At 44.6% G+C, this 23405-nt stretch overlaps 1 protein-coding gene across 3 annotated transcripts; it reads right to left on the bottom strand.

Moving 5' to 3' along the window:
* Positions 1-517: 517 nt before the first annotated feature.
* On the bottom strand, positions 518-23095 carry LOC110486718 (cAMP-dependent protein kinase catalytic subunit alpha). Of its 3 annotated transcripts, none has more exons than XM_036941415.1 (10): positions 22138-23095; positions 10924-10985; positions 10237-10365; positions 9895-9993; positions 7456-7538; positions 7166-7292; positions 6521-6616; positions 6134-6256; positions 4110-4274; positions 518-3775 (listed from the first exon to the last, which is right to left on the bottom strand). In XM_036941415.1, exons 1-10 carry the CDS (start codon positions 22181-22183, stop codon positions 3650-3652), a joined length of 1056 nt encoding a protein of 351 aa, XP_036797310.1. In that variant the 5' UTR covers positions 22184-23095; the 3' UTR covers positions 518-3649. The 3 variants fall into 3 exon arrangements, with proteins under 3 accessions (XP_036797310.1, XP_036797309.1, XP_036797311.1); XM_036941414.1 differs by lacking the exon at positions 22138-23095 and adding an exon at positions 15209-15404; XM_036941416.1 differs by lacking the exon at positions 22138-23095 and adding an exon at positions 15002-15021.
* Positions 23096-23405: the final 310 nt, after the last annotated feature.

The raw sequence follows: 23405 nt of genomic DNA, 5'->3' as shown, positions 1-23405 counted from the left end.
TAATACTTATAATACATTTGGGTAAAAAAAAATGTTTCATATAAATATACAATCGGTGAGTCTAAGGATAAACTCCCTTTTCCCCAGGGTGTGATATTGTATGTGATAGCACTGTAGGCCTACACGATGCAGATGGATATGGGGGGGCCTGCTGTTATTACAATGGCGGTAGCTGGGCCAGTCCAGACACATAGCCAGGAGCCGTCTTATCATTGAAGCTATTCTCTTTCATCTTCATCCCATCTGACATTTTCTGGATAGATGGCCAGAGGCTGAACACTCATCTGGAAAGCCCCTGAGCAATAGACAGTTTGACATACATATTTGTATAGGAGGTGTAGGCCCACACACAGGTTCAAATCAGCTCCTTGCATTATTTGTTTATCATGGCATCCCCTCCACCAAGATGTTCCTACAAACAACCAAATGTACTGTACAAACGGCAATACATGTTCTACCAACATACACACATTGTTTTGTTAACAGTCAGTATGATCTACAAAAGGTACTCATACAATTTTAATTTTAACAAGTAAAACTTTATTGGAATGATACATGTTGCAAAATATGACTTTATTTTTTTAAAACATACTTGTTGTGTCCTAAGGGTATCCGTCAAGTTCTCCTGAAGGTAAGATAATTAAGACTGTCAAAGGCAGATATACAGTATTGTTTCCGGGGGGGTACAATAGACTACACCATCACCGTACCCAAATTGGGAAGGAAAAGGATTCAAATGTTTGTTGAAAATACACTTAGAAAATATGAAAATTAAAGCAAAGTTTTCTCCATGATGTAAAAAAAAAAAAAAAGTAGAAGTTCAATGTGAAGAATATGTAAAACTAGAACGCTAACAAAGGCAATCAAACAGAGTGAAAAGATGAACACAGAAAAGCTGATGATAGGGTTATAATGATGGGAGTGGGAGGCGGTCAGTAGAAACAGGAACAAACATTTCATAGACATGAGGTCATGGGTTAGGAAAGCCTAATTACATTTTTAAAAGCTGTCACATCAGTGGTTCATGGAGCTTATCCCGCCTCTAATCACTGAGTGACTTTTCCAGCACAACTGTAAATGTTTGCAGGACCAAATGGTAAAAATTGTTTTCTGAACACCAATTGACCAACTTTCTAGTCACAACTTAGGCTTACATGATCACATTTCTTTAAAAAAAAAAACATTTTAAATAAAGACATGATTGGAGAAGTGAGGTGTGCTTCAAAGGGTCCTAGCAAGGCAGTGGAGGTGACTGGATACCTGTAGCTGGTACTGACCCTCCCTTACTACTAACGATGCTTAGAAAGACCAGAGGGATGCAAAACAATGAAACAAGCAAAATATCAGTTGGTTGTGGTATATGAATGGTTGCAAATCTGAAATAGTCATTAAAACATGTCATAGGTCCTGGACATCTTGCATTGGTTGTTTTTCGTCACATGCAAGAACCGTGATTTTTATAATACATACGTAACATTTCTTCTTCAAAGAGCATACGTTTGGAAGTCTGTATCTCCACTCGATACGTTCATTTTCTTCTGTAAAGTAGCCTTCTTACCACACCGCTCCAGACATTCAGATGCAACCTCTAGGACTGCCAAAGAATCATTTTCAAAAATTTGAATGTGAACATTCAGTAGAAATAAGCCATACTACAATAGACTTAATGACAAAACTGATTGAAGGATAAATACTGTATATTATTAAACACACGAAATGCATTTGAGAGGTGCACACGGTGTGGTGCCTAATGAAGGCTGGTGGGGGTCCAAATCACTCAACATTTAGTGTCTACATAAGAAATGAATATAACCTTATTACCCCAAAATAAAAGCTTGTGGGAAAACAAAGTCTTGTTGACAATCAACTAAACCATGTCAATGTGTTGCGTCATCACACCTCTGTCTACAAACCAGCCATTGGTGAGATTTGGGCTGCGATTGTCTTGCATCCAAAAATATGACATTGCAAATAAAATAATCACAGGATAGCTTTTCAAAATCCATAAATCAGATTGTTATACATTTTATCTCATGAGGAAAAGGAAAATAATTTGACATTTACATCCTGACTTCCAACAGTCATACATTGTGAAAGGGTCCATTTGAAGATGATGAATTCAGGGGATGTAGGAGTAAACAGGCCAGCAGCAGGTTGAACAGAGCTGGTGAATTAACATGATTAAATCAGCATTAACCGTTCACATCTAACTGAACACTGAATGAAATGACATGATTTCTGCCAGATAAAAAGCGGGCCTCGATCCATCATACAAAAGGGGCAGGTGAGAGTCAGTTTGAACATTTCAGATACCTCACCACGACCAGAGCTTTACTCCTTTCACATCTTTTCTTTTAAAAGTGATATTGTACAAAAATAACATTTTGCTACTTTTTCCTGCGCATTAAAATCCACCACCTTTATAGTTAACTGACAAACATGTCTGCGTAAGCAATGTCCTTACCTTTGCGAATTTGGCAGAATTCATACTTGTTTGTTTATTTCTGAAATCTTCATTTCGGTTTCACAGCTAAGAGACAACTTTGGAAAAAAAAGATGGATATTTACGTTTTTCTATAATATATCAACATGTATAAATGTGCTATGAATTAAATAAACACTAGTCAGAGAAGAGTGTGTGATCATTATGTTAGTCACTGCTTTTTAACCCACCCTTCAACACTAACACACAAGCACAGATTGACTTGAGGACACAATGACCCTCAAAGGGTTTTAAAATGCTCTAATAAATTCAGTTGAAGAGGAAAAGACAGACTTAATTAACATTAGAAATGCTCATGTACACAATTTCACAGGTCCCGAAAAAAAGGTAGTGAGACCTAAATGAAAAGAGAGAAATCATTGTTTCTCTGATCAAAAAGTGGTCAGCACTGCTTGAACTGCAAGCGATGAGAGAATCCTGAAACCAATAATCATGCCACAACGAGCGGACAGAAGGCGTGTGCAGAGAGTGTCAAGCTTTCAACTAGAAAGGGCACAAGGGCTGATGCCACCAATAGCCAAAGCTCTGCACCAATGCTTTCGACACGGTTTTGCAACCAGTTGGCATTATGATAGGCACGTCTGTTGGACTTGGTATTGCTTGGACAGATTCAGGATGGAGAGACAGATGTGGGGGGGGGGGGGGGGGGGGGGGGATTGGGGTAACAAGATAGGAGTGGGTGGACAATTACAAAACAAGAATGAGGTGCCCTCATTCATTGAGAAGCTTGTAGAGGACCCACTCAGGAGGAGCCTAGATTCAGTACCAGAACATCAATGCCTCAACCTGCCTGCAATGACTCAAAATGTGTCGCTACACCTCTGCCAAGATACAAACCAACTGAAGAGAGAGGTGGTTAGCCCCTACCCCTTCTACCCTCGCCACAAACACAAGAGGGAAAACAGAACATGGATAAGTAACAAGGTGAGAAACAATCAGAAAAGGCAACACTGCTGGCTCTTTCAGGTCTTTTCTCTCGTTCTTTTTCCACTCGCTCTTCATTTGGGGGGTGGGGTTGTTACATTGTTGATGTCGTAATTACAAAATGCAAGTTAGCAGTCCAGCTTATCACCTCTCCTCCCATTTCCTTCTGTTCCCGCCTTTTCTCTCTACATCCCTGGCTCTTTCCGCTACTCCTGGTTGGGCCTAGAACTCGGCAAACTCCTTGCCACATTTCTCTGTGAAGGAGACTCGGATTTCCTCTTCCTCATAGTCGTCAAAGTTGCTGGTGTCACCGGGGCCTTTGCACTTGGGAATAAACGGTGCCTCCACCTGAAACACAGAGAATACTCAGATTCTTGCTACTGTAGCTTTCACAGTATCATTCCTCCTTAGTTTCTGACATATGCGGTTTGACAGTCACTGGTCATGGACAACATGTTATTAGTCAAGTGGACCCCATTCCAACTATGTAAGACTATGTGAGTAATGCATGTGTAACATGTCTCCAAACAAGACCAAGCCAAATGGCATTAGCTCTGAATCATACCCCTTAAATCATCCCTCCCTTTCCCCAACCCAATCTCTCTGTCCCAACCAAACCTGCCTCTCTCTCCAGTGGCTATACAGTGAACAATAGAAGAGCCATGGAAGCAGGCCTTCTCACCTTCCTCTGGTAAATGGCAATCCAGTCAGTGGTGGCGAACCACTTGTGTCCCTTGATGTCGTTGACTCCGTTGCGCAGGTTGCCAAAGCGCTTGGTCAGGTCCACCTGGAGCAGGTTCCTCAGCAGGTCCTTCAGGTCCGAGCTGAAGTGGGAGGGAAAGCGCACCTGGGGACAGAGACACGTCAAGGTTGTGTTCAGTAGAAAACTTTCCAAAACAGAAAAAAAGGAGGGAGGAACTCTAGTCATCCGTTACAGAAATGTTAATTTTTCCTAACAAATATGACTCCGTTACAGAAGACCAGAGATTGCCCATAGACTGACAGGGCCTGTTCAGTCTTTCCCCCCTAATGATTAAGGTTAAGATTGGGGCTAGATAGGCTCAGATCTAGGAACAGCTTATGATAAACTTCTTTAACATGTGGCTCACTGCTGAGAGAGGTCAGTGGGTCATGTTGACACCACAATACATTTACAGTGGGGCTGTGGAGTCATGATGATCTATGTAGAGGGGATTGGAAAACAGGTCCGAGCTAGAACTCAGCCTAACAAAGTGCTGTGTATATATGAAGACACCAAGGTCAGGGGTCAGAAGAGAGTAATGCTAATGTGAATATAGCAACAAAAGCAGGAAAGGCACAGTAGGACAATAACAATCCAACCATTTAATGCAGATGAATTACCTGACATGAAAAAAGTCACAACCGGGATGATGGAAATGCCAGTGCAATTTTATAAATGCAAACAGACAATTCTTTTGTTGGACATGTTGGAATCTTTTTTTTTTTTACCCCTTTTTCTCCCCAATTTCGTGGTGTCCAGTTGTTTAGTAGCAACTATCTTGTCTCAACACTACAACTCCCGTACGGGCTCGGGAGAGACGAAGGTTTAAAGTCATGCGTCCTCCGATACACAACCCAACCAAGCCGCACTGCTTCTTAACACAGCGCCATCCAACCCGGAAGCCAGCCGCACCAATGTGTGGGAGGAAACACTGTGCACCTGGCAACCTGGTTAGCGTGCACTGCGCCCGCCACAGGAGTCGCTGGTGCGCGATGAGACAAGGATTTCCCTACCGGCCAAACCCTCCCTAACCCGGACGACGCTAGGCCAATTGTGCGTCGCGGACCTCCCGGTCGCGGCCGGTTACGACAGAGCCTGGGCGCGAACCCAGAGTGGCACAGCTGGTGTTGCAGTACAGCGCCCTTAACCACTGCGCCATCCGGGAGGCCCATGTTGGAATCTTTTTGTCTCTAAAATGAATGTGAGAAATGGCAGTGGAAACACCTTTATGCGTAAATATTGATATAATGACCATCATATCGAAGTAAACTTGGAGTCACGCAGTGTTATGTGTGATCCTCTCACTTCGACTCGGAAAAGCATGCAGTTTATTAGGCTACAGATGAAATAAGTTCTGAACTTCACAGGGTGGTGAAGTAGAAGTGATGAGCTTGATGCTCCTTTCCTATAAATATTGAGGGTCTTATTCTGGTGACATGATGATCGATGCTTGGCTGTCGTTTGACCCCCAAATAATATTGCTCTAATCCATAATAATCTCATAATGTAGGTACCTACCTGCACTGTATCTGCGAGATGTTGGCTAGAGCACACATGCCCAGACCAGAATGGACACATTCGCTATATAAACAACAGTTTGTGACGAAACCATCAGTAGAGTTGATCATTTCGATGGAAACCTATTTAACATGGATCTTTCCATTTCAGGACATGGGAATTGACCTCAAAAGTTACTATGTGCAATACGTCATCACGCACAGCCTTTTATTCACCACAAGTCTATTTGATAGAAACATCTCTGGTGGGAAAATGTGCATATTGTTTTATGCATATTTTAGAATACTCACATGAAAATCTTTTTCAAAGTGGATGGAAACCTAGCTACAGACAGCTAATTAGTTTGGAGGTAAATTACAATGAACTGCCTTATCTGACTGGTACTGAAAGCAGGTCTTAAAGGAAGAGTGTAATCTGGGTTTCTGTCTGATGTACTCTGTACTCACCTTCCCTGATACAATCTTCTCATAGATCTGAATGGGCTGGTCAGCAAAGAAGGGAGGATAGCCAGCAGCCATCTCATAAATCAGCACGCCCAGAGCCCACCAGTCCACCGCCTTATTATAACCCTGGGGGGGAGGGGGTAGAGAGAAAGAGGAGTGTTAGATTCCCAGGGAAAGAGGCAGAACTAAGCACAAAAAGAATGAAACGTGTCATGCATAAGCTCTTCTCTAGTCAGCGGTTGTAATTATGGTCAGAGCTATTTGTGAGTGGCTGTAGTGACATGATCTTTGCTGTGTCATGGTAATGACCCCTATGTTATGGTAAAAACCCAGTGTTGTTATGGATACGAGGTGTGACGGCAGGCCGGGGGTTTGGTGGTGACCACTCACTTTGCTAAGGATGATTTCAGGGGCCAGGTACTCCGGAGTGCCACACAGCGTCCAGGTCCGGCCCTTCACTCGCTTTGCAAAACCAAAATCTGTTACCTGGGAGGAACACAGATGTCTCAGCAATGACGATCAACAGTTCAGTTCTGACATTCGCTTAAAGTTATACTTCCAGGATTTTGGCAACGATGCCCTTTATCTACTTCCCCAGAGTCAGATGAACTTGTGGATACCATTTTTATGTTTCTGTGTCCAGTATGAAGGAAGTTAGAGGTAGTTTTGCGAGCCAATGTTAACTAGCTTTAGCATAATCACTGGAAATCTATGGTATCAGCTAGCATGTGATCCCTTTAACACTTGAACCGCCTGGCCTTTCAGCCTACCAGCACCCGCTAGAGACCGTTGCCGTGCGTTCCCTTCAGCATATGTATCAGACGCAGATCAACCCCCAAGGTGTAGCAAACATAAGCACAAAGTAAAACGTAAGAGAATTGTAACAATCTGCAAGGCACTGTCAAATTATTAACATGGGCGTCGATGCTGATATATAAGCATAACAAACTCATTACACCATTGTTGTTCTAGATTAAATTAACTGCTTCACCCTTATCATTCAGTTAGGCCATTTGACTATGTGTGTGTTCTCACCTGTATGTATCCCTGGTTATCAATGAGCAGGTTCTCTGGTTTCAGATCTCGGTAGATGAGGTCCAGTGAGTGAAGGTATTCAAAGGTCAGAACAATTTGGGCGGCGTAGAAGCGGGCGTGGGGCTCACTGCAGTCAGAGAGAGCGAGAGAGGTCAGAGGGCAACATGGACACCACAATATATTTACTAGGAGGCTGTTGTGGAGTCATGGTCTATGGAAAATGGGGAGGGTTAACTACTGTAGCTATTTGGTTATATTTCCAACAGTGGGAGACCAGTAAACAGACTCACCTGAACCTGCCAATTCTCCTTAAATGTGAGAACATCTCACCACCAGGGACATACTCCATCACCATATACAGGTTAGTGTTGTCCTACAGAGAGAAATATTTCACACAGTTGAGTTGTGAACCTCACCTTCACACACAAACGTGGAAGTATGTTCCGTCAGGAAAATGTGGCGCCGGACATTTGACCGCATTTAAAATTGACCAGACACATTTGCATTGGGAGCGTAACCTGATTAGGGGGTCCACCCACGGTGCTCAGAATGGCAGGAATCACATTTAGATTATGGTAATTAATCATAACAGAACATGCAAGCCCAGGATGCAATAACATGTCCCCTTACTGCACACTTTGAAGATGCTAGAATAACTGTCCACATGTACTTTTCCTCAGCCAACAAGACCAGTAACAAATAGTAAAACCATTAGCCTATGCACTTTGGGGAAGCAGTCACCATAACAAATTGCACCTTTATAATAAAACATTCCATGCATCATCCCGTTTGCAGACTTATGTAAGATAGTAGGCTATTTGTAATGTGATGAGCATATTGGATAGTCATAATTTAGGCTAATAATACAACTCAATCAAATGTTTGTATAAAGAGTTGAATGACTGGCTGTGTGCATATAGCGTAGATGCCTGGGCTACAGTAGACACCCTTCTTTCTTCGCATGGGAAAAACATCTCATTCAATTCTACTACACCTTGTGTGACCTGGAGACATTAGCAGAATCTTTAACACCACAAATGACAGGGTAGCCTACTCTGCTGCCATTGACAAACAGATAATAAAAACAGACAATAAAAACAACGTTGTCCATAGAATAGGCCAGACAGAAGGGGAGACAAATAGGAGGAGGGCAAGCTAAACTGGAGGAGGAAATGATTGTCCAAAAAAAAAAAAAAAACCTTAAGTAGCACTGACCCAACAATGATAGAGTGAATATGAGCAGTGCATAGTCACCGGTGATATGGCCGATGCTCTCCGCTGTTGCCAATAAGATAAACAGTAAATCTAAGTTGAATTTTGATAACTAAAAGACAGTCGAGTCTTTTCATTGTCTTCTCTTTACAGAAATAGCCATATGCTTCCTAAACTGTGTTTTCCCCACAATTGAGTTTGGAAATATTGCAATATGCCTAGATGGGCCTCTACTTTTCAATGACAGTGGCAACCCAAATTGCGCACGCTGCCTTTCCTTCCGACTGTAGGCAATGCAATTTAAAACAATCCACAACTTATTATTTTTTTAAGGCTAGGGGAAGCTAATGTTTCTCTGTGGCCAATTCATGCTTTAGTAGCCTCATTTGAATGATTGTATTTATTTATGTCTGTGTAGACAGGAGTAGGCCAATTAGGCTATAATCATTTTGGCAATTGAACTCAATTTACTTTGGGAAAGCTTAGCTTCCCCTAGCCTTTTGGACACACCCCCTATGAGCCCATGTCCATCTACTATCCCCCATCGTTGGCCTACTCTGTTGGTCAGCTTGTCGAGAAAGAAATAGCCCAAATAGACTCTGCGACAGTTGTGGGACGATAGAGCCCAAATTCATATAACCAGTAGGCCTGTCTACATAAAAACAGAAATGAATGTGATGCAACAGATCAGAACTTCAGCTTAAAATGTTGATCAACATTATTAGCGCAGCAATGCACCAAGGCAACATGAGAATGTGCATTTGGCTACCGGACAATAAAAAACTAGTTGAAAACCAATAGATCATGAGAGAAATAGTATACTGGTTTCAATGCTATATGGAAGTCTTTATTAAATAACTGCCTCCACGGATATGGTGGGATTTTGCCTAGGCTACTTTGAAGCAAGGTAAAACATGCCTCATGTACTAAAACATTTCAAATAATCAAGTAGCTTCTCAAAATGCAAACTACAATTTAAACGCGCTGCTGAAGCCTGCCTTTGTTGCCTATGCATTTGAATGGTGAACAGGAAGCACACTTCCAGTTGAGAAACAGAAATATTAGCTATTTTTAATCATGGCCCATTAAATATTTTTAACACACAATTTAGAATTATTGCGCAATGATTGGGCTTATAAAAGCGCTGTATTACAGATTTTCCTCTCAAAGGTTCTGTATCGGTATGCTGTGCACGTGTGATAAGAGACATAATGAATATACACACGTGCCAATTTAATTCCACAAAATGAACACATACCGATAATCGGTCAACGTATTTACATCAACTGGTATGTCCATCAATGAATAGGCCCCCAATAAATAAATAAATAAATAAATAAATATATTTGCAAAGGGTATTTTTTTCCCTTCTCCCAGACCATGGGCCAGTGCCAATTTTACTTCGCACCTTAAAAAAATACAACAAAAAATACGCAGCCAAAAGTTGGCTATTACCGGCTAATGGAAACCCTGAAACACACATGAACGCATGCACCCACACGCGTGTCCAGCAGTACCTTGAAAGAGTGCTCCAAACGCACCAGGAAGGGGAAGCTGACGGCCTGCAGGATGCGTTTCTCATTCAGCGTGTGTTCTATCTGCTTCAGCTTCACCACCTGAGGGGAACAAACCAGGACACCTTGTTAAGCAAGGAGAGCCCCCTACATCTCTGACTAATGGGCTGAGAGACAGTAACAGCACCAGTGTTGAGGGGGTCAGATCCATTTCACATAAATCAAAAGATTAATATAAATGTGTATTCATTAATATAAAAATATCTACATGTACTGTAAAAGAGGACTTGGAGTCAATTCACTAACTGAATTTGAATGAAAACTCCCTAGGCCACATTACCATACCTTCTGTTTGTCAAGTATCTTCATGGCAAAATGCTGGCCCGACTCTTTGTGCTTGACCAGCATGACTCGACCAAACGAGCCCGTGCCCAGGGTCTTCAGACGGTCAAAGCCATCCAAGGCTGCGGTGTTCTGGAGAGGAGAACATGTCAGTTAGAACAGGGAAACAAGCCCAACACCGGCCAGAATGCCTATCAGGGTGCCAGAGTCAGGTTGAGTAGCAACACTGGACTCAAACTACCCATCAAACTTCACCCTGTCCTGTCAAAAAAACAGGCAAAGCAGGATGTGATACGGATTGAGACATTCAGAAAGTGCAATGCGTCAGGCAACTGTTAGTCCTGCCAGTGCACACATATTGTAGCAAAGGTATGAGTCATTCTTACATTACTACAATAGCAAATTCAACTTGTGTTAAGCTAAAAGAAAAAGGAGGGAAAGTGTTATGCCAAATGCTGCACATAATCAGTAAAGATATCATCCTATTCTAGACCCGGCTCATTTATTGTGTGTGCCCCAAAGCATAAAAATATGAAGTTCCAACAAATGTGATTCTAGTTTGATCCAGCAGAGGGCACACTTCCCTTCTCACCCAGGCGTGACTGACACTGGGCTGGGCTGGTATGCTGGGGTCTTTGAGCGTGTGCAGGCCTGTCATTCATTCCCACACTTCCCTCTTTCCTAACTCACCTGTGCTGGATTCTCCCATTTCTTGAGGAAATCCTCTTTGGCTTTGGCAAGAAACTCCTTCACTGTAACAGAGCAAACAGATGGTTTAGCACCTACCCTACTTCACGACACACTGATTCCATCAGACACATTTAGATGAGAACGAGGATGTTGTGATACAGTTCAGCAGAGGTTCACGTCTATAACCACTGACCAGAGCTATAATATAAAGACTTCTCTGTAAGGCTAAATAGTGATATTTTGGAGATGAACTTGAGCGTGTGTTAGAATGAGTCTTGTGTACCTTACCGGTGGCACAAGTATATCCCATGTGTAGCCTAGCCCAAGGCTGCCCATCTCCCTCACTCTGGCCACACAGACAGGGCTCATTTCCACTGATGTTGAAGCCAAATCAACTGAGGTCAGGTTATCGAATACTTACTTCTCCAGCCATGTCAGAACGAGAGCAGAGAGCCAATCGATACAGGCAGTCTATGTGAATGTATTGTGTGTGAACGCATTACGGTCTCTGTGCCAGTGAATGTGTGAGAGATTTTATCCACTCCAAAGTGACTTATCATAACCTTTATACAGTCACACACTCTAGCTCTAATGCACACATACACACAGACACGGCATCACATGCAGAAGTGCAGCACATCTCTTCCTCTTATCTTTATTGGGCTGATCATTGTGCTTTGTGGGAACATGTAGATACCAGCCCTTCCTCATTAATCCCTGCTCATATCTATCTATGCCTCAACACTGAGGACAGTGGCTGGCTGCTACTTGTATGAGAGTACCAGTACCACTCAACACTGGCTGGCTGGCTGTCTGCCTGCTACTAGTAAGTTTACATCACTACCATTCAACACTGGGGACAGTGGCTGGCAGGCTGCTACTAGTAAGCAGTACTATTAATACTACTATAGGATACAGAGGGCTGAGGGGAGAATACGTACACTACAGTAAATCGATGGGTTTGTCAGAGGAAAGCTGAACATTTAAATCTGTCACCCTCTTAAACCAGTATGCAATTTTTCCTTAAATTAAGAGATTAAACAGATCTTGAAAATCTTCTGTATCAATTTATGGCTCACACATGGATAGCCTAATACACCATCTGTAATCTGGAGAACGCCACGCAATCCTTACATTCCATAAACATTTTTGTTCTGGCGAGCTGCGCGCTTGTCCCTTTCATAGTATAAACACTTAGTTCATAATATATTGTAAGAATTGGAATTCGTAACATATCATACAAAATGGATGACGTTGTACACAATTGTTGGGAAACCATTTTGGCTCGTGAAAACAACTCAAAACTACTGGATGAAATTATACAAAACCTCTGGAGCATCACTAACAGTCAAAACCTCAAAGCCATACAGACCCTTGTGATCAGCACTAATATCTCCTCAGTGGTTCTGCTTTTCTCCATTCACAAAAGGGGCTATAAACACACACCTACCCACCCCTCTAGCAGCTCTCTCTGGAGAACTCCAACAGAAGAGGAAGACCAGAGAGCAGCACTGACCAAAGTTCATAAACATGACTACAACCATGTTGCTCCCATGCCAGAGCCATTGAAAAGAAAAGCAGACTAGTCTCCTGGGAGAGTACATTTCTCAGTCAGTTTGTTCCTTTATTCCCAGCTAAGTAAACCCCAACATAGTCTCCCATAGAGGACACTCCTTCCATACTGTAGGCCTAGAGCCACAACTAAGGAGGGAAGTTACGTCTAGCTATCAAACAGCTCAACAGTTAAACCAACAATGGTCCAAGTGGAATTGACTTGATCTAGTGCAGACTTTGTTAGATTTGCGAGGCTTGGCTGCCACGAATACCATCTGATGGGTGGAAGATGATTCCTAGCCTTCCTCTCCACTGCCACCCTCCCTTACCGTCAGGGATCACTATGGGCATCTCTGGTGCTGCAACCGCTGCCTCTGCAGCCCCGGAGCCAGAGGTGGACCCAGACTCCCTCTTCCTGCTACCATGCCTCCTGGAGCTCTTCCTGTGGCTGTCTGAGCCTGACATCAGCCCTGTCACTTCTACGTCGCGACCTGCCTCTTCTTCCTCACAGTGGTTGGCTCATCGCCCCTTCTCCCATTACGTCCAGAAACACAGACAACCTTCAACTTCCTTGGTTTCTTCTCTCACCTTCTACATTCACTTTCCAGTTTCATCTGTCTGTCTTGTGTCCTGGCAAAGAGCAGAGCTCATTCAGCAGCCAGAGACCCTGGTAGTCCAGAGCCAAATAAAGCCCACAGTGCTCTGCTCTCGTTACAACAACTCGCATAGATCAATTGGACCTGTGCGCCGTTTGTATCTATAGTTATTCTGCACACAGTTCTACCTCCTGCTCCCTATCCTTTAAACACACATCAACAGCAGGGGCCTGGTCACCAGGGGGAGGGGCATCACCACAGCCAGGGGTTATATTTATGAAGCCCAGAGAGGATCTCTCCTATGGAAAAAAAAGTAATGACAGTCCTCTGCTCTGTCAAACCAGGAGATCAACCTGAATTCCTGGCACCATCAATATTACTCTCATCAACACAACCCATCAGTAGACCAAGGGGTTTTTCTGCTCAGATCATGTGATCAGGAAAACCTCCTGGGTCTACGTAAGTACCCATGTGAGATGCCACAGCAGGACGGTGTGAAACCATTTCAGATGTTTTTCGAAAGAGCTTGTTTCTAAAGAAAAACCACAGTCACAAACCAACCACAGCTAAAACACATCCCCTCTAGTGCCCAATGCAACACACCACTGTGCCCCTGCGTCCAGGATCGATGTCTCGATCAATCCCATCTCTCCCCTGGGCTCGGCTGGGATCCTGTGACGCAGGCACAGGGGGTTAGATTGGGGCACGCTGACCGAGATTTCACTCTGGAGCCCGCCAAACCACATCCAGTCCACATCAGACCTAATTTATAGAGCACACAGCCCGCAGGCAACGCATTAGACAGTGGACGAGTGGAGCTGGACATAGAGATGTGGGGGAGGGGGGGGAGGGGGGATGATACAGAAAGCCACACTTGTGGGGGGGGGGGGAATATACATATATATAGTGAAGTGAGAGGGGGAGATGGTGAGAGAGAGGAAGTGAAGGAGAACGAGGATGCAGAGAGACATCCGTTGGGTGTGTGAGAGAGTCCAGAGGAAATGGGCGATAAGTCCACAACCCAGCCACTTCACAGACCTCAGACCTTACAGTCCTCGTGGTTTGCTTCTCTGGGCACTGTACTGTCAGGTACTTAGGTTCAGTCAGCACTTGGAGTTACAAGAGGTGAGAGTGACTGGGCATTCTTACAAGAGTATCTGAGCATGCCCAGAAGAACAAAGTGCCTTTAAAAAGAGTCAAGAAGTGCTGTGCTATACAAATAACAGCCTGGCGCTGTTATGCAAGCCAGTGTAAACCACCCCGCCAGCCACCCACATATTTATAGCCACAGTGAAAGCTCCACCGTGACAGTGTAGCGTCACAGGGCTAAATGCATGTCATTTCATATAGAGGGACTGACTACTGAGCAGTACCCACACAGAGGGACTGGAATGACATGTTCAGATATGCAAACCCAGATTGAAGGAAGCTAGGGTGAGTCAGACATCTTGTCCCCGAGACAGACACATGTGGCCCGGAGCACATAGAGGGAACCCCGCTGGACAGACACACCGGCAGGTTTCCCGGGAGACAGACAAACGGCTTCCCTGGAACTTTGTGACGCAGCCGACACCAGGCAACAGAACAAAACACGAGGTGCTGAATCAAAAAGAGCTTTGTATGTGTTGGCCACACAACATCAGTACAAAAACAACTAACCTAGCCAAAAACCAAAGCTAATCAAATTGAGTCTACTTCCGTAAAACCCGGACCAAAGCAAAGTCATCCTGTCCAACACACACAGCTATGTCTTACTATACATGTGACGACTTTTTGGGGACAAAAACATTTGATTCACATTCAAAATCCTATTTTCCCTAAACCTAATTCTAACCCCAACATTGCCTTTTTACAAGTGAGAATCAGCAAAACGTCCACACTTCAGAATTTTAGTTGGTTTAACATTTGTGAGAATTTTTAGTACTCACAAGTATAGTAAAACGCACACAGAGAGCACAGAATCGACAAGAGAACTGGAAAACCGTGCGATTGTGCATACGGACGGCTGACACACCCAGTCACATCCCCCTGCCCCCCTCAAGCCACTCCCACCAATCACTCCCCTCCCTCGTGAGTGTCGTGGGAACAGGCTCCGCCCCCTTTCTCCAGTCAAGTCAGTTCAGTCAGTCACTCACTCCAGCAGTGGGCCTCTGGCTCCTCCTGTGGCTGGCAGTGTCTGCCCTCCCCACCGCTGGTGTTTCCCAGACAGGGCCCAGCGTGCTGGAACAGCCTCCCCGCCAGCCTGTGCAGCATCGACATGGCACCAGCCTAGGACCTGTAGCAACTAGCAAGGAAAAAGTGTCCTTCAGAGAGGAGCCCTGAACTTCGAGACAAGTGGAGCACCACCGACCCTTGGAGGATTCTGTATAGGAGTTTGGATATCTGACTAGACTTGAAGCTGTCCTGCCATGTTATGTAGGTAGAGACAAAGCCTGACACTCTGCAGCAATGAATCCAGAGGCTCCTCCACTTCCTGCCTGAGCTCATACACTGTCCACCCTGCTCCTTCCTGTGGGCCCTGGCTCAGCTCTCCACAGCAACGCCTCCGCTATGTCTGTCTGTATCAGGGAAGAGAGGGCAGGCAGGGCTGAGAGACAGGGTCCACCTGAACCGGACCTTAAGCCTCACCGTCCTCTATAGTCTCGTCTCTCAGAGGGGGCTGCATGTTGTCCTTTTCCTCTGGTTGTCCAGTTGAAAATAGCTGCCGTGCCGGGCGTAAGCGTCTGAACCCCCGGTCTGCACCTGTCTCTGGGGATCAGGGCGGGCCCATAGCGAGGCCATCCAGAACGATAAGGATGTCAAGCATGGCATGTGGACAAACCTCTGACGGCTCTGGGACCTCCTCTGCCCCCGCCCAGGGGTCGGATCTTAGCAGTGTGCAGCTCTCCGCTAATCCCTCCATTAATACTACATCAATACCATTTAACAACAAAGCTGTGTGCTTAGACAACTGAGAGGCGGTGGAGCAGTGATCTCTGGGCGGCCTCGTTTCAGTGGGACACAGACCCCAAGAAAAGGGTTAATGCTACCAGGCTGGTCCGCTCTTCACATGTATGCTCCACCAGCAGCCGAGGCTCATTTCACAGACACCCGTTCCAACCAAGCGCACGCCAATGTAACAGCTAGTGTTATGGATGCATAGCCTACACTACACTGTTTTTCCAAACCTGCTCCGGGACTGCCACTCCGGGACTTCAGTTACAGAGGGTTAAAAGACCAGGATATCAATGAGGGAGAGACAGTCACCACTTATAGGGAAGCAGAGAGACAGTGGAGGAAAAGGGAAGCAGCGGGGAAACAAATGGATGGCACCGGCTAAAAGCTGTGCAGAGCAGCTTGAGAGGGAGCCGCGACCCAGAGATGGGCAGGAGGGCACACAGAGTGTTCTTGTTCTAAATGCTGTTCATCACATGATGTTCAAGAGACTCCTCACAGGATCACGGTTTAGCCTGGAGAGGATCACACCACCCGCATCATATGACCCCGCCCCTGTGCCTTCAGTGTCCCACCACACCCTCTCTCTCCTTCAGTCAATTACAGTGTGGGATTCAAGGCTGATGACCACTACTGTGTTTACATTGGGGTTCCCCCGAGTAACATCCATTATATAAATAAACAGTCAGACATCTGGCAAAGTTTGGCTTCTTAAAGTTGTATAGGCTGGGGCAGGGATAAACACTGAAGTCCCAAAAAAGAGGAACATAACAAGGACCATTCTATCCTCTATTCCAAACTAGGCTGACTATTTCTCCTGAAAAGCTGCATCCAAAAAGGACATCTGCAGTGTGTTTAAGTCCTATACATAGCGATTTACACTGAAAGTAGAGGATCTTCCCCCTGCTACCTGACAGGTGTGCCTCTGTAGTGGCACCGATTGGCCTAGACCAGGGAAGGGCAACTGGCAGTCTGTGGCCACCCCTTGGATCAATTTCCACCAAAAAATGTTTTACAATATATAATATTTTGGGGAGGGGGGACTCATGCAGAGTCTGAACTTACATTTGAGCGTTATAACATTGGATTCTGTCACATGCTTCGTAAACAAACGGTGTAGACTAAAGGGGTCTGCATGCTTCCCAGCCGAAACAGTTTGGAAGAGTTTGTCCATATATGACGACGACATTGTGACGTTGTCTTTGGACTTCGGAGAAGGTTTTTCTCCGACTGTTCGGGCCCACAAATTATTTTCTGGAAGCAAGCAGAGTTCAGAGCCCCGTTGGTGATTGGTCAACAGTAGGGACTCTTCAATAAAGTATTTTTCATTCAACGAATAACTCATTTTCATGCACATTTTTTCATTACAAAACACTGCACCAAACATCTTAGATGTAAAATTGCGTGACTAAGAACTCTGCAAAAACGTCAACATGACAGAATTCTTGAGTTAGATTAATTATAATTGAGGAAGTGTATACTGGCTAAGGTGTCTCAAAAAGGACAAATAGTACTATTGCCACATTTCTCATTTTTCAAGCAAAGGTCTTAAAGGAATATGCAAGCATCCTCGTTCAGCTAGGCGCCAGCCGAACAGAAGCATGCTGGCGCCTTAACAGTGAAACGCTTGCTTACAGGCCCTTCCCAACAATGCAGTAAAAAATAGACAAAAATAACAACAAGGAATAAATACACAATGAGTAAGGATAACTTGGCTATATACACGGGGTACCAAGACCGAGACAATGTGCTGGGGCACAAGGTAATTGAGATATATATATATATATATATATATATATATATATATATATATATAGGGGTAAAGTAGCCAGGTAGCCTAGTGGTTAAGAGTGCTGGGCCAGATCTGACTTTCCTAGTTAAAAAGGTAAAATAAAAAGTGACTAGGCAACAGGATAGATAAACAGTAGCAGCATGTGAGATGAGTCAAAACAGTTAGTGCAAAGAGGGTCAATGCAGATAAGCAAATAGCTAACTGGACTAACTATTTAGTAGTGTTATCGCTTAGGGAGGGTAGAAGCTGTTCAGGGTCCGGTTTGTTCCAGACTTTGTGCATCGGTACCGCTTGCCGTGCAGTAGCAGAGAGAACAGTCTGACTTGGGTGGCTGGAATCTGATCATTTACGGCCTTCTGACACCAACTGGTATAGCGGTCCTTGATGTCAGAGAGCTCAGCCCCAGTGATGTACTGGGCCATACGCACTACCCTCTGTAGCGCCTTGTGGTTGGATGCCAAGGGGTTAACATACTAAGCAGTGATGCAGTCAGTCAAGATGCTCTCAAAGGTGCAGCTGTAGAACTTTTTTAGGATCTGAGGGCGCATGCCAAACCTTTTCTGCCTCCTGTAGGGGGAAGAGGCTTTGTTGTGCATTCTAAACAACGTGTTGGTGTGTGTGGACTAGAGGTCGACCGATTATTGGAGGACCAAAAAAGCCGATACCGATTATTGGAGGACCAAAAAAGCCGATACCGATTAAAAATCGGCTAATTTTGTAATTTATTTGTAATAATGACAATTACAACAATACTGAATGAACACTTATTTTAACTTAATATAATACATCAATAAAATCAATTTAGCCTCAAGTAAATAATGAAACATGTTCAATTTGGTTTAAATAATGCAAAAACAAAGTGTTGGAGAAGAAAGTAAAAGTGCAATATGTGCTATGTAAGAAAGCTAACGTTTCAGTTCCTTGCTCAGAACATGAGAACATATGAAAGCTGGTGGTTCCTTTTAACATGAGTCTTCAATATTCCCAGGTAAGAAGTTTTAGGTTGTAGTTATTATAGAACTATTTCCCTCTACCATTTGTATTTCATTAACCTTTGAATATTGGATGTTCTTATAGGCACTTTAGTATTGCCAGTGTAACATTATAGCTTCCGTCCCTCTCCTCACTCCTCCCTGGGCTCGAACCAGCAACACAACAACAGCCACCATCGAAGCAGCGTTACCCATGCAGAGCAAGGTAAACAACCACTGCAAGGCTCAGAGCGAGTGACGTTTGAAACGCTATTAGCGCGTGCTAACTAGCCAGCCATTTCACTTCGGTTACACCAGCCTCATCTCGGGAGTTGATAGGCTTGAAGTCATAAACAGCGCAATGCTTGACGCACAACGACAAGCTGCTGGCAAAACGCATGAAAGTGCTGTTTGAATGAATGTTTACGCGCCTGCTTCTGCCTACCACAGCTCAGTCAGATACTTGTATGCTTAGTCAGATTATATGCAACGCAGGACACGCTAGACAATATCTAGTAATATCATCAACCATGTGTAGTTAACTAGTGATTATGATTGATTTATTTTTAAGTTAAGTTTAATGCTAGCTAGCAACTTACCTTGGCTTACTGCAATCGCGTAACAGGCAGTCTCCTTGTGGAGTGCAACAAGAGAGAGGCAGGTCGTTATTGCGTTGGACTAGTTAACTGTAAGGTGGCACGATTGGATCCCCTGAGCTGACAAGGTGAAAATCTGTCGTTCTGCCCCTGAACGAGGCAGTTAACCCACTGTTCCTAGGCCGTCATTGAAAATAAGAATGTGTTCTTAACTGACTTGCCTAGTTAAATAAAAGGTATAAAAATAAAAGCAAATAGGCGCCCAAAAATAACGATTTCCGATTGTTATCGGCCATTCCGATTAATCGGTCTACCTCTAGTGTGGACCATGTTAATTCCTTAGTGATGTGGACACCAGGAACTTGAAGTGCTTGACCTGCTCCACTACAGATGTGGATGGGGGAGTGTTCGGCCCTTCGTTTCCTGTGGTCCACAATCAGCTCCTTTGTCTTTCTGGCGCTACGGGAGAGGTTGTTGTCCTGGAATCACACTGCCAGGCCACTGACCTCTCTAACGACGGTCTCATCGTTGACTGCGATCAGGTCTACTACCACCATTGTCTCATCAGAAAACGTAATGAAGATGTTGGGAGTCATGCACGGCCACGCAGTCGTGGGTCAACAGGAAGTACGGGATGGGAGTAAGCATGCAACACTGAGGGGCCCCCGTGTAGAGGGTTTGTGTGGTGGGTGTGTTGTCTAACCTCACCATCTGGGGGGGGTGAGCTTGGAGGGCACTATGATGTTCAACAATGAGCTGTAGTCAATGTAAAGCATTCTCACATAGGTGTTCCTCTTGTCCAGGTGGGAAAGGGCAGTGTGAAGTGCAATAGGGATTGCGTTATCTGTGGATCTGTTGGGGAAGTATGCGAACTGAAGTGGGTCCAGGGTGTCTGGGATGGTGTTGCTGTGCGCCAAGCCATTCAAAGCATTTCATGGCTACAGATGTGAGTGCTGCGGGGCGATAGATTACCTTGGCGTTCTCGGGAACAGAGACTATGGTGGTCTATTTGAAACTTCGGTATTACAGAGAGCGAAATCACACAGTCATCCAGAACTGCTGGTGCTCTCATGCATGTTTCAATGGTGTTTGCCTCAAAGCAAGCATAGAAGGCATTTAGCTGGTCTGGTAGGCTCGTGACACTGGGCAACTTGTGGCTAAATTACCCTTTGTAATCTGTGATAGTTTGCAAGCCCTGCCACATCCGACGAGCATCAGAGCCGGCGTAGTATGATTTGATTTTAGTCCTGTATTGACGCTTCGCCCGTTTGATGCCTCGTCAGAGGTCATAGCGGGATATCTCATAAGCGTCCGGATTAGTGTCCCGCTCCTTGAAAGCCGCAACTGTAGCCTTTAGCACAATAGTAGAATACACACGGTGCAATTGCAAAATGTGGTTGGTCATCAGCAGTTTCTCTTATTCAAGTTAACATTTTTTAGGTTGTAAGTTAGCCTAGCGGTAAACTATCTAAACTGGTTGTAATCATGGTTGAATTACCGACCCATCGATTTTGTTAGTCACTCTGTCATATATTAAAAACATTTCTGCAACAGGTTCTCTACGTCCCATGACAAAATGTGTAGAACTACAGGAAATTAACTCTTATAACTTAAATGTAGCACTTAGGGCCCCCCCCAAAAAAAGGCTTTAGCACTTAGGGCCCCCCAAAAGGCTTTAGCACTTAGGGCCCCCCAAAAGGCTTTAGCACTTAGGGCCCCCCAAAAGGCTTTAGCACTTAGGGCCCCCCAAAAGGCTTTAGCACTTAGGGCCCCCCAAAAGGCTTTAGCACTTAGGGCCCCCCAAAAGGCTTTAGCACTTAGGGCCCCCCAAAAGGCTTTAGCACTTAGGGCCCCCCAAAAGGCTTTAGCACTTAGGGCCCCCCAAAAGGCTTTAGCACTTAGGGCCCCCCAAAAGGCTTTAGCACTTAGGGCCCCCCAAAAGGCTTTAGCACTTAGGGCTCCCCAAAAGGCTTTAGCACTTAGGGCTCCCCAAAAGGCTTTAGCACTTAGGGCTCCCCAAAAGGCATTCTTTGGAGCCTAGACCTCTGCCTGCAAGTGTGGGTATCGATGTGGTTACGCAGACCCTCGAGCCACTGCAGCCCCAAATGAAGAGTTCAGATTTGTTGTGGCCCCCACCCCCATCAAAGTTGCCCATCCCTGGTCTAGATAAAGATGCAGTACTACCAAACATACACGTGAAAGAGCAGTGTAGTAGTCAATTCAGTTGGAGTTTCACATCAAACTCAGTATTGACAGTCCTGCAGAGAACTATTAACTGTTGTACATGACCCCTAGGTATGACAGGTGGTATCCTAGGCCTAGCATTTGTTGTGAAAATGGGATGCAGTAGGTAGATAGATATGTGTAGTGGTAATTGGCTGACATGGGCGTGTGGAGGTGGCCCGTCTGGTTTTGGGGGGTTTCCTGGCTACAACCAGACCAACCTTTTGGAAATTCAAGATAAAGGCTTTACCTTTGTCAATATTCAATAGCTATATAATAATATATAAGCGCACAATCTTATCAACAAGAGTCCAAAGTGAAAAGGGGGGTCTGGGGCGCGTACAATTGATCATACAAGCTTACAAGGCTGGAGATGGGAGAGAATACATACATGTAATGACTAGGCCACAAGAGGATATTGAATGCATATTGGATATTACTTTCATCCCTCCCGTGTAGCAATGCAGACATGTAACAAACCTTAGTTACTGTTAGTTGTCAAGCAGCTAGTACTACTAAGTTACTAGTAGGAAGCAAAGTAAACTCACCACTTTCCATCTCGTTGCCCTTCTTGGCGGTGGGCGCGTTGCCCATGATTGCAGGCCGATAGGGATCCCTTGGATCTGGGTTACTTTTGAGTTTTCAGGAGCCTTTTGAGTTCTGTATTTAAGGAAGCTGGCTACTAGCTGGCTGTTATCATGGCTAACTAGCCAACAGTCAATTGTACTCCGCTACTACTTTTCCTTTATCCGCGGTTGGGGGGGGTAAACTAGCTAGCTGCACAGGCTAGCTAGCTGGCCAGCCAATGGCTAGCCAACAACCTAGCTAGCTAGCCGGTTTTCCCTCTAATTCTGTTGCGAATGTTGCTTAGCTCTCTCTACCTGGTACAATCAAGAACGTCGAACCGGTTCGGCGCGCCTGGCTGGCTCGCTAGCTATCGTCGCCTTCCTAGCTAACTATCTATCAGTCAGTCAGTCACTTACAGACCCCACTAAAGGCCCTTTACTTTCCAATGTATTCCGACACAAAAACCTTATATATCCACTTTTCCAAGTAATTATTATTGCAAATCGATAGCAGCCCCTCCCTTTCCTGGAGCTCAGGTCCGATGATTTCTCAGGTTTCAGATCCGATCAGCTGTGGTTTACTTGCCAAAATCAACAGCCCTCCATTAATCCTCAGACTACAGAGAGACGAACTCTTGCTTCAGAGATCCACCCCCTGAATATACCTCATTGGTCAATACTTATGTGACAGACAGTACGAGACAACTGTTGATTGGATATGCATCAGTAAATCCAATCGTTGTGATGTTGTGATTTGTCTATTGGTATCTGTCAAATTGTCTTTTTAGCCCGCCTTCTCAGACCAGCTAATAACGTCATCTATTATTTTCTTCTTGTTTGCCAAATGGTTGGTTTTTCCTTGCTGATTTTGGTTTAACTCAATGGTCGAGAAATTCAGGTGTGATTCACCGCTTCCAAAAGTTCGTCTTATTCGTGCATAATAAAGTATTATCGAAATGCAAGGCCTGTAGCAAACTGGCCCTATACCGACCCCTCCCGCCCGACTAATCCGTGATTGGTTGTGTGACGTCAAGACGGGCTATTTTTAGAAAGTTGGTTAGAATTTAACGCACGCGGAGACTACATTTTCAGAATATCTAAAATAAATATGGATTATCTCGGAGTAAACCACTTGATACATTCCAAGTTATATCGGTAAATGTACATTTATATTGAGTAATATAGCAGATCGACGCTTTTATCCAGAGCGAATTACATACATCTTAAAACAGCTCAATTGGACAAAAATG

Source organism: Oncorhynchus mykiss, chromosome 13 (genome assembly GCF_013265735.2).
Source record: "Oncorhynchus mykiss isolate Arlee chromosome 13, USDA_OmykA_1.1, whole genome shotgun sequence".
Lineage (NCBI taxonomy): Eukaryota > Metazoa > Chordata > Actinopteri > Salmoniformes > Salmonidae > Oncorhynchus > Oncorhynchus mykiss.
Note: the sequence above shows the minus strand (reverse complement) of the source record. Positions and strands in the feature narration are given on the sequence as shown.

Excerpts from the sequence above, each read along its gene's own strand:
- LOC110486718 (XM_036941414.1), bottom strand. The coding sequence starts at position 15,332 with ATGTCGATGCTGCACAGGCTGGCGGGGAGGCTGTTCCAGCACGCTGGG. Across the intron at positions 10,986-15,208 it reads GCCAGAGGCCCACTGCTGGA|TGAAGGAGTTTCTTGCCAAA; the intron begins GTGAGTGACTGA and ends GCTCTGTTACAG. Across the intron at positions 6,617-7,165 it reads ATAACCAGGGATACATACAG|GTAACAGATTTTGGTTTTGC; the intron begins GTGAGAACACAC and ends TGTTCCTCCCAG.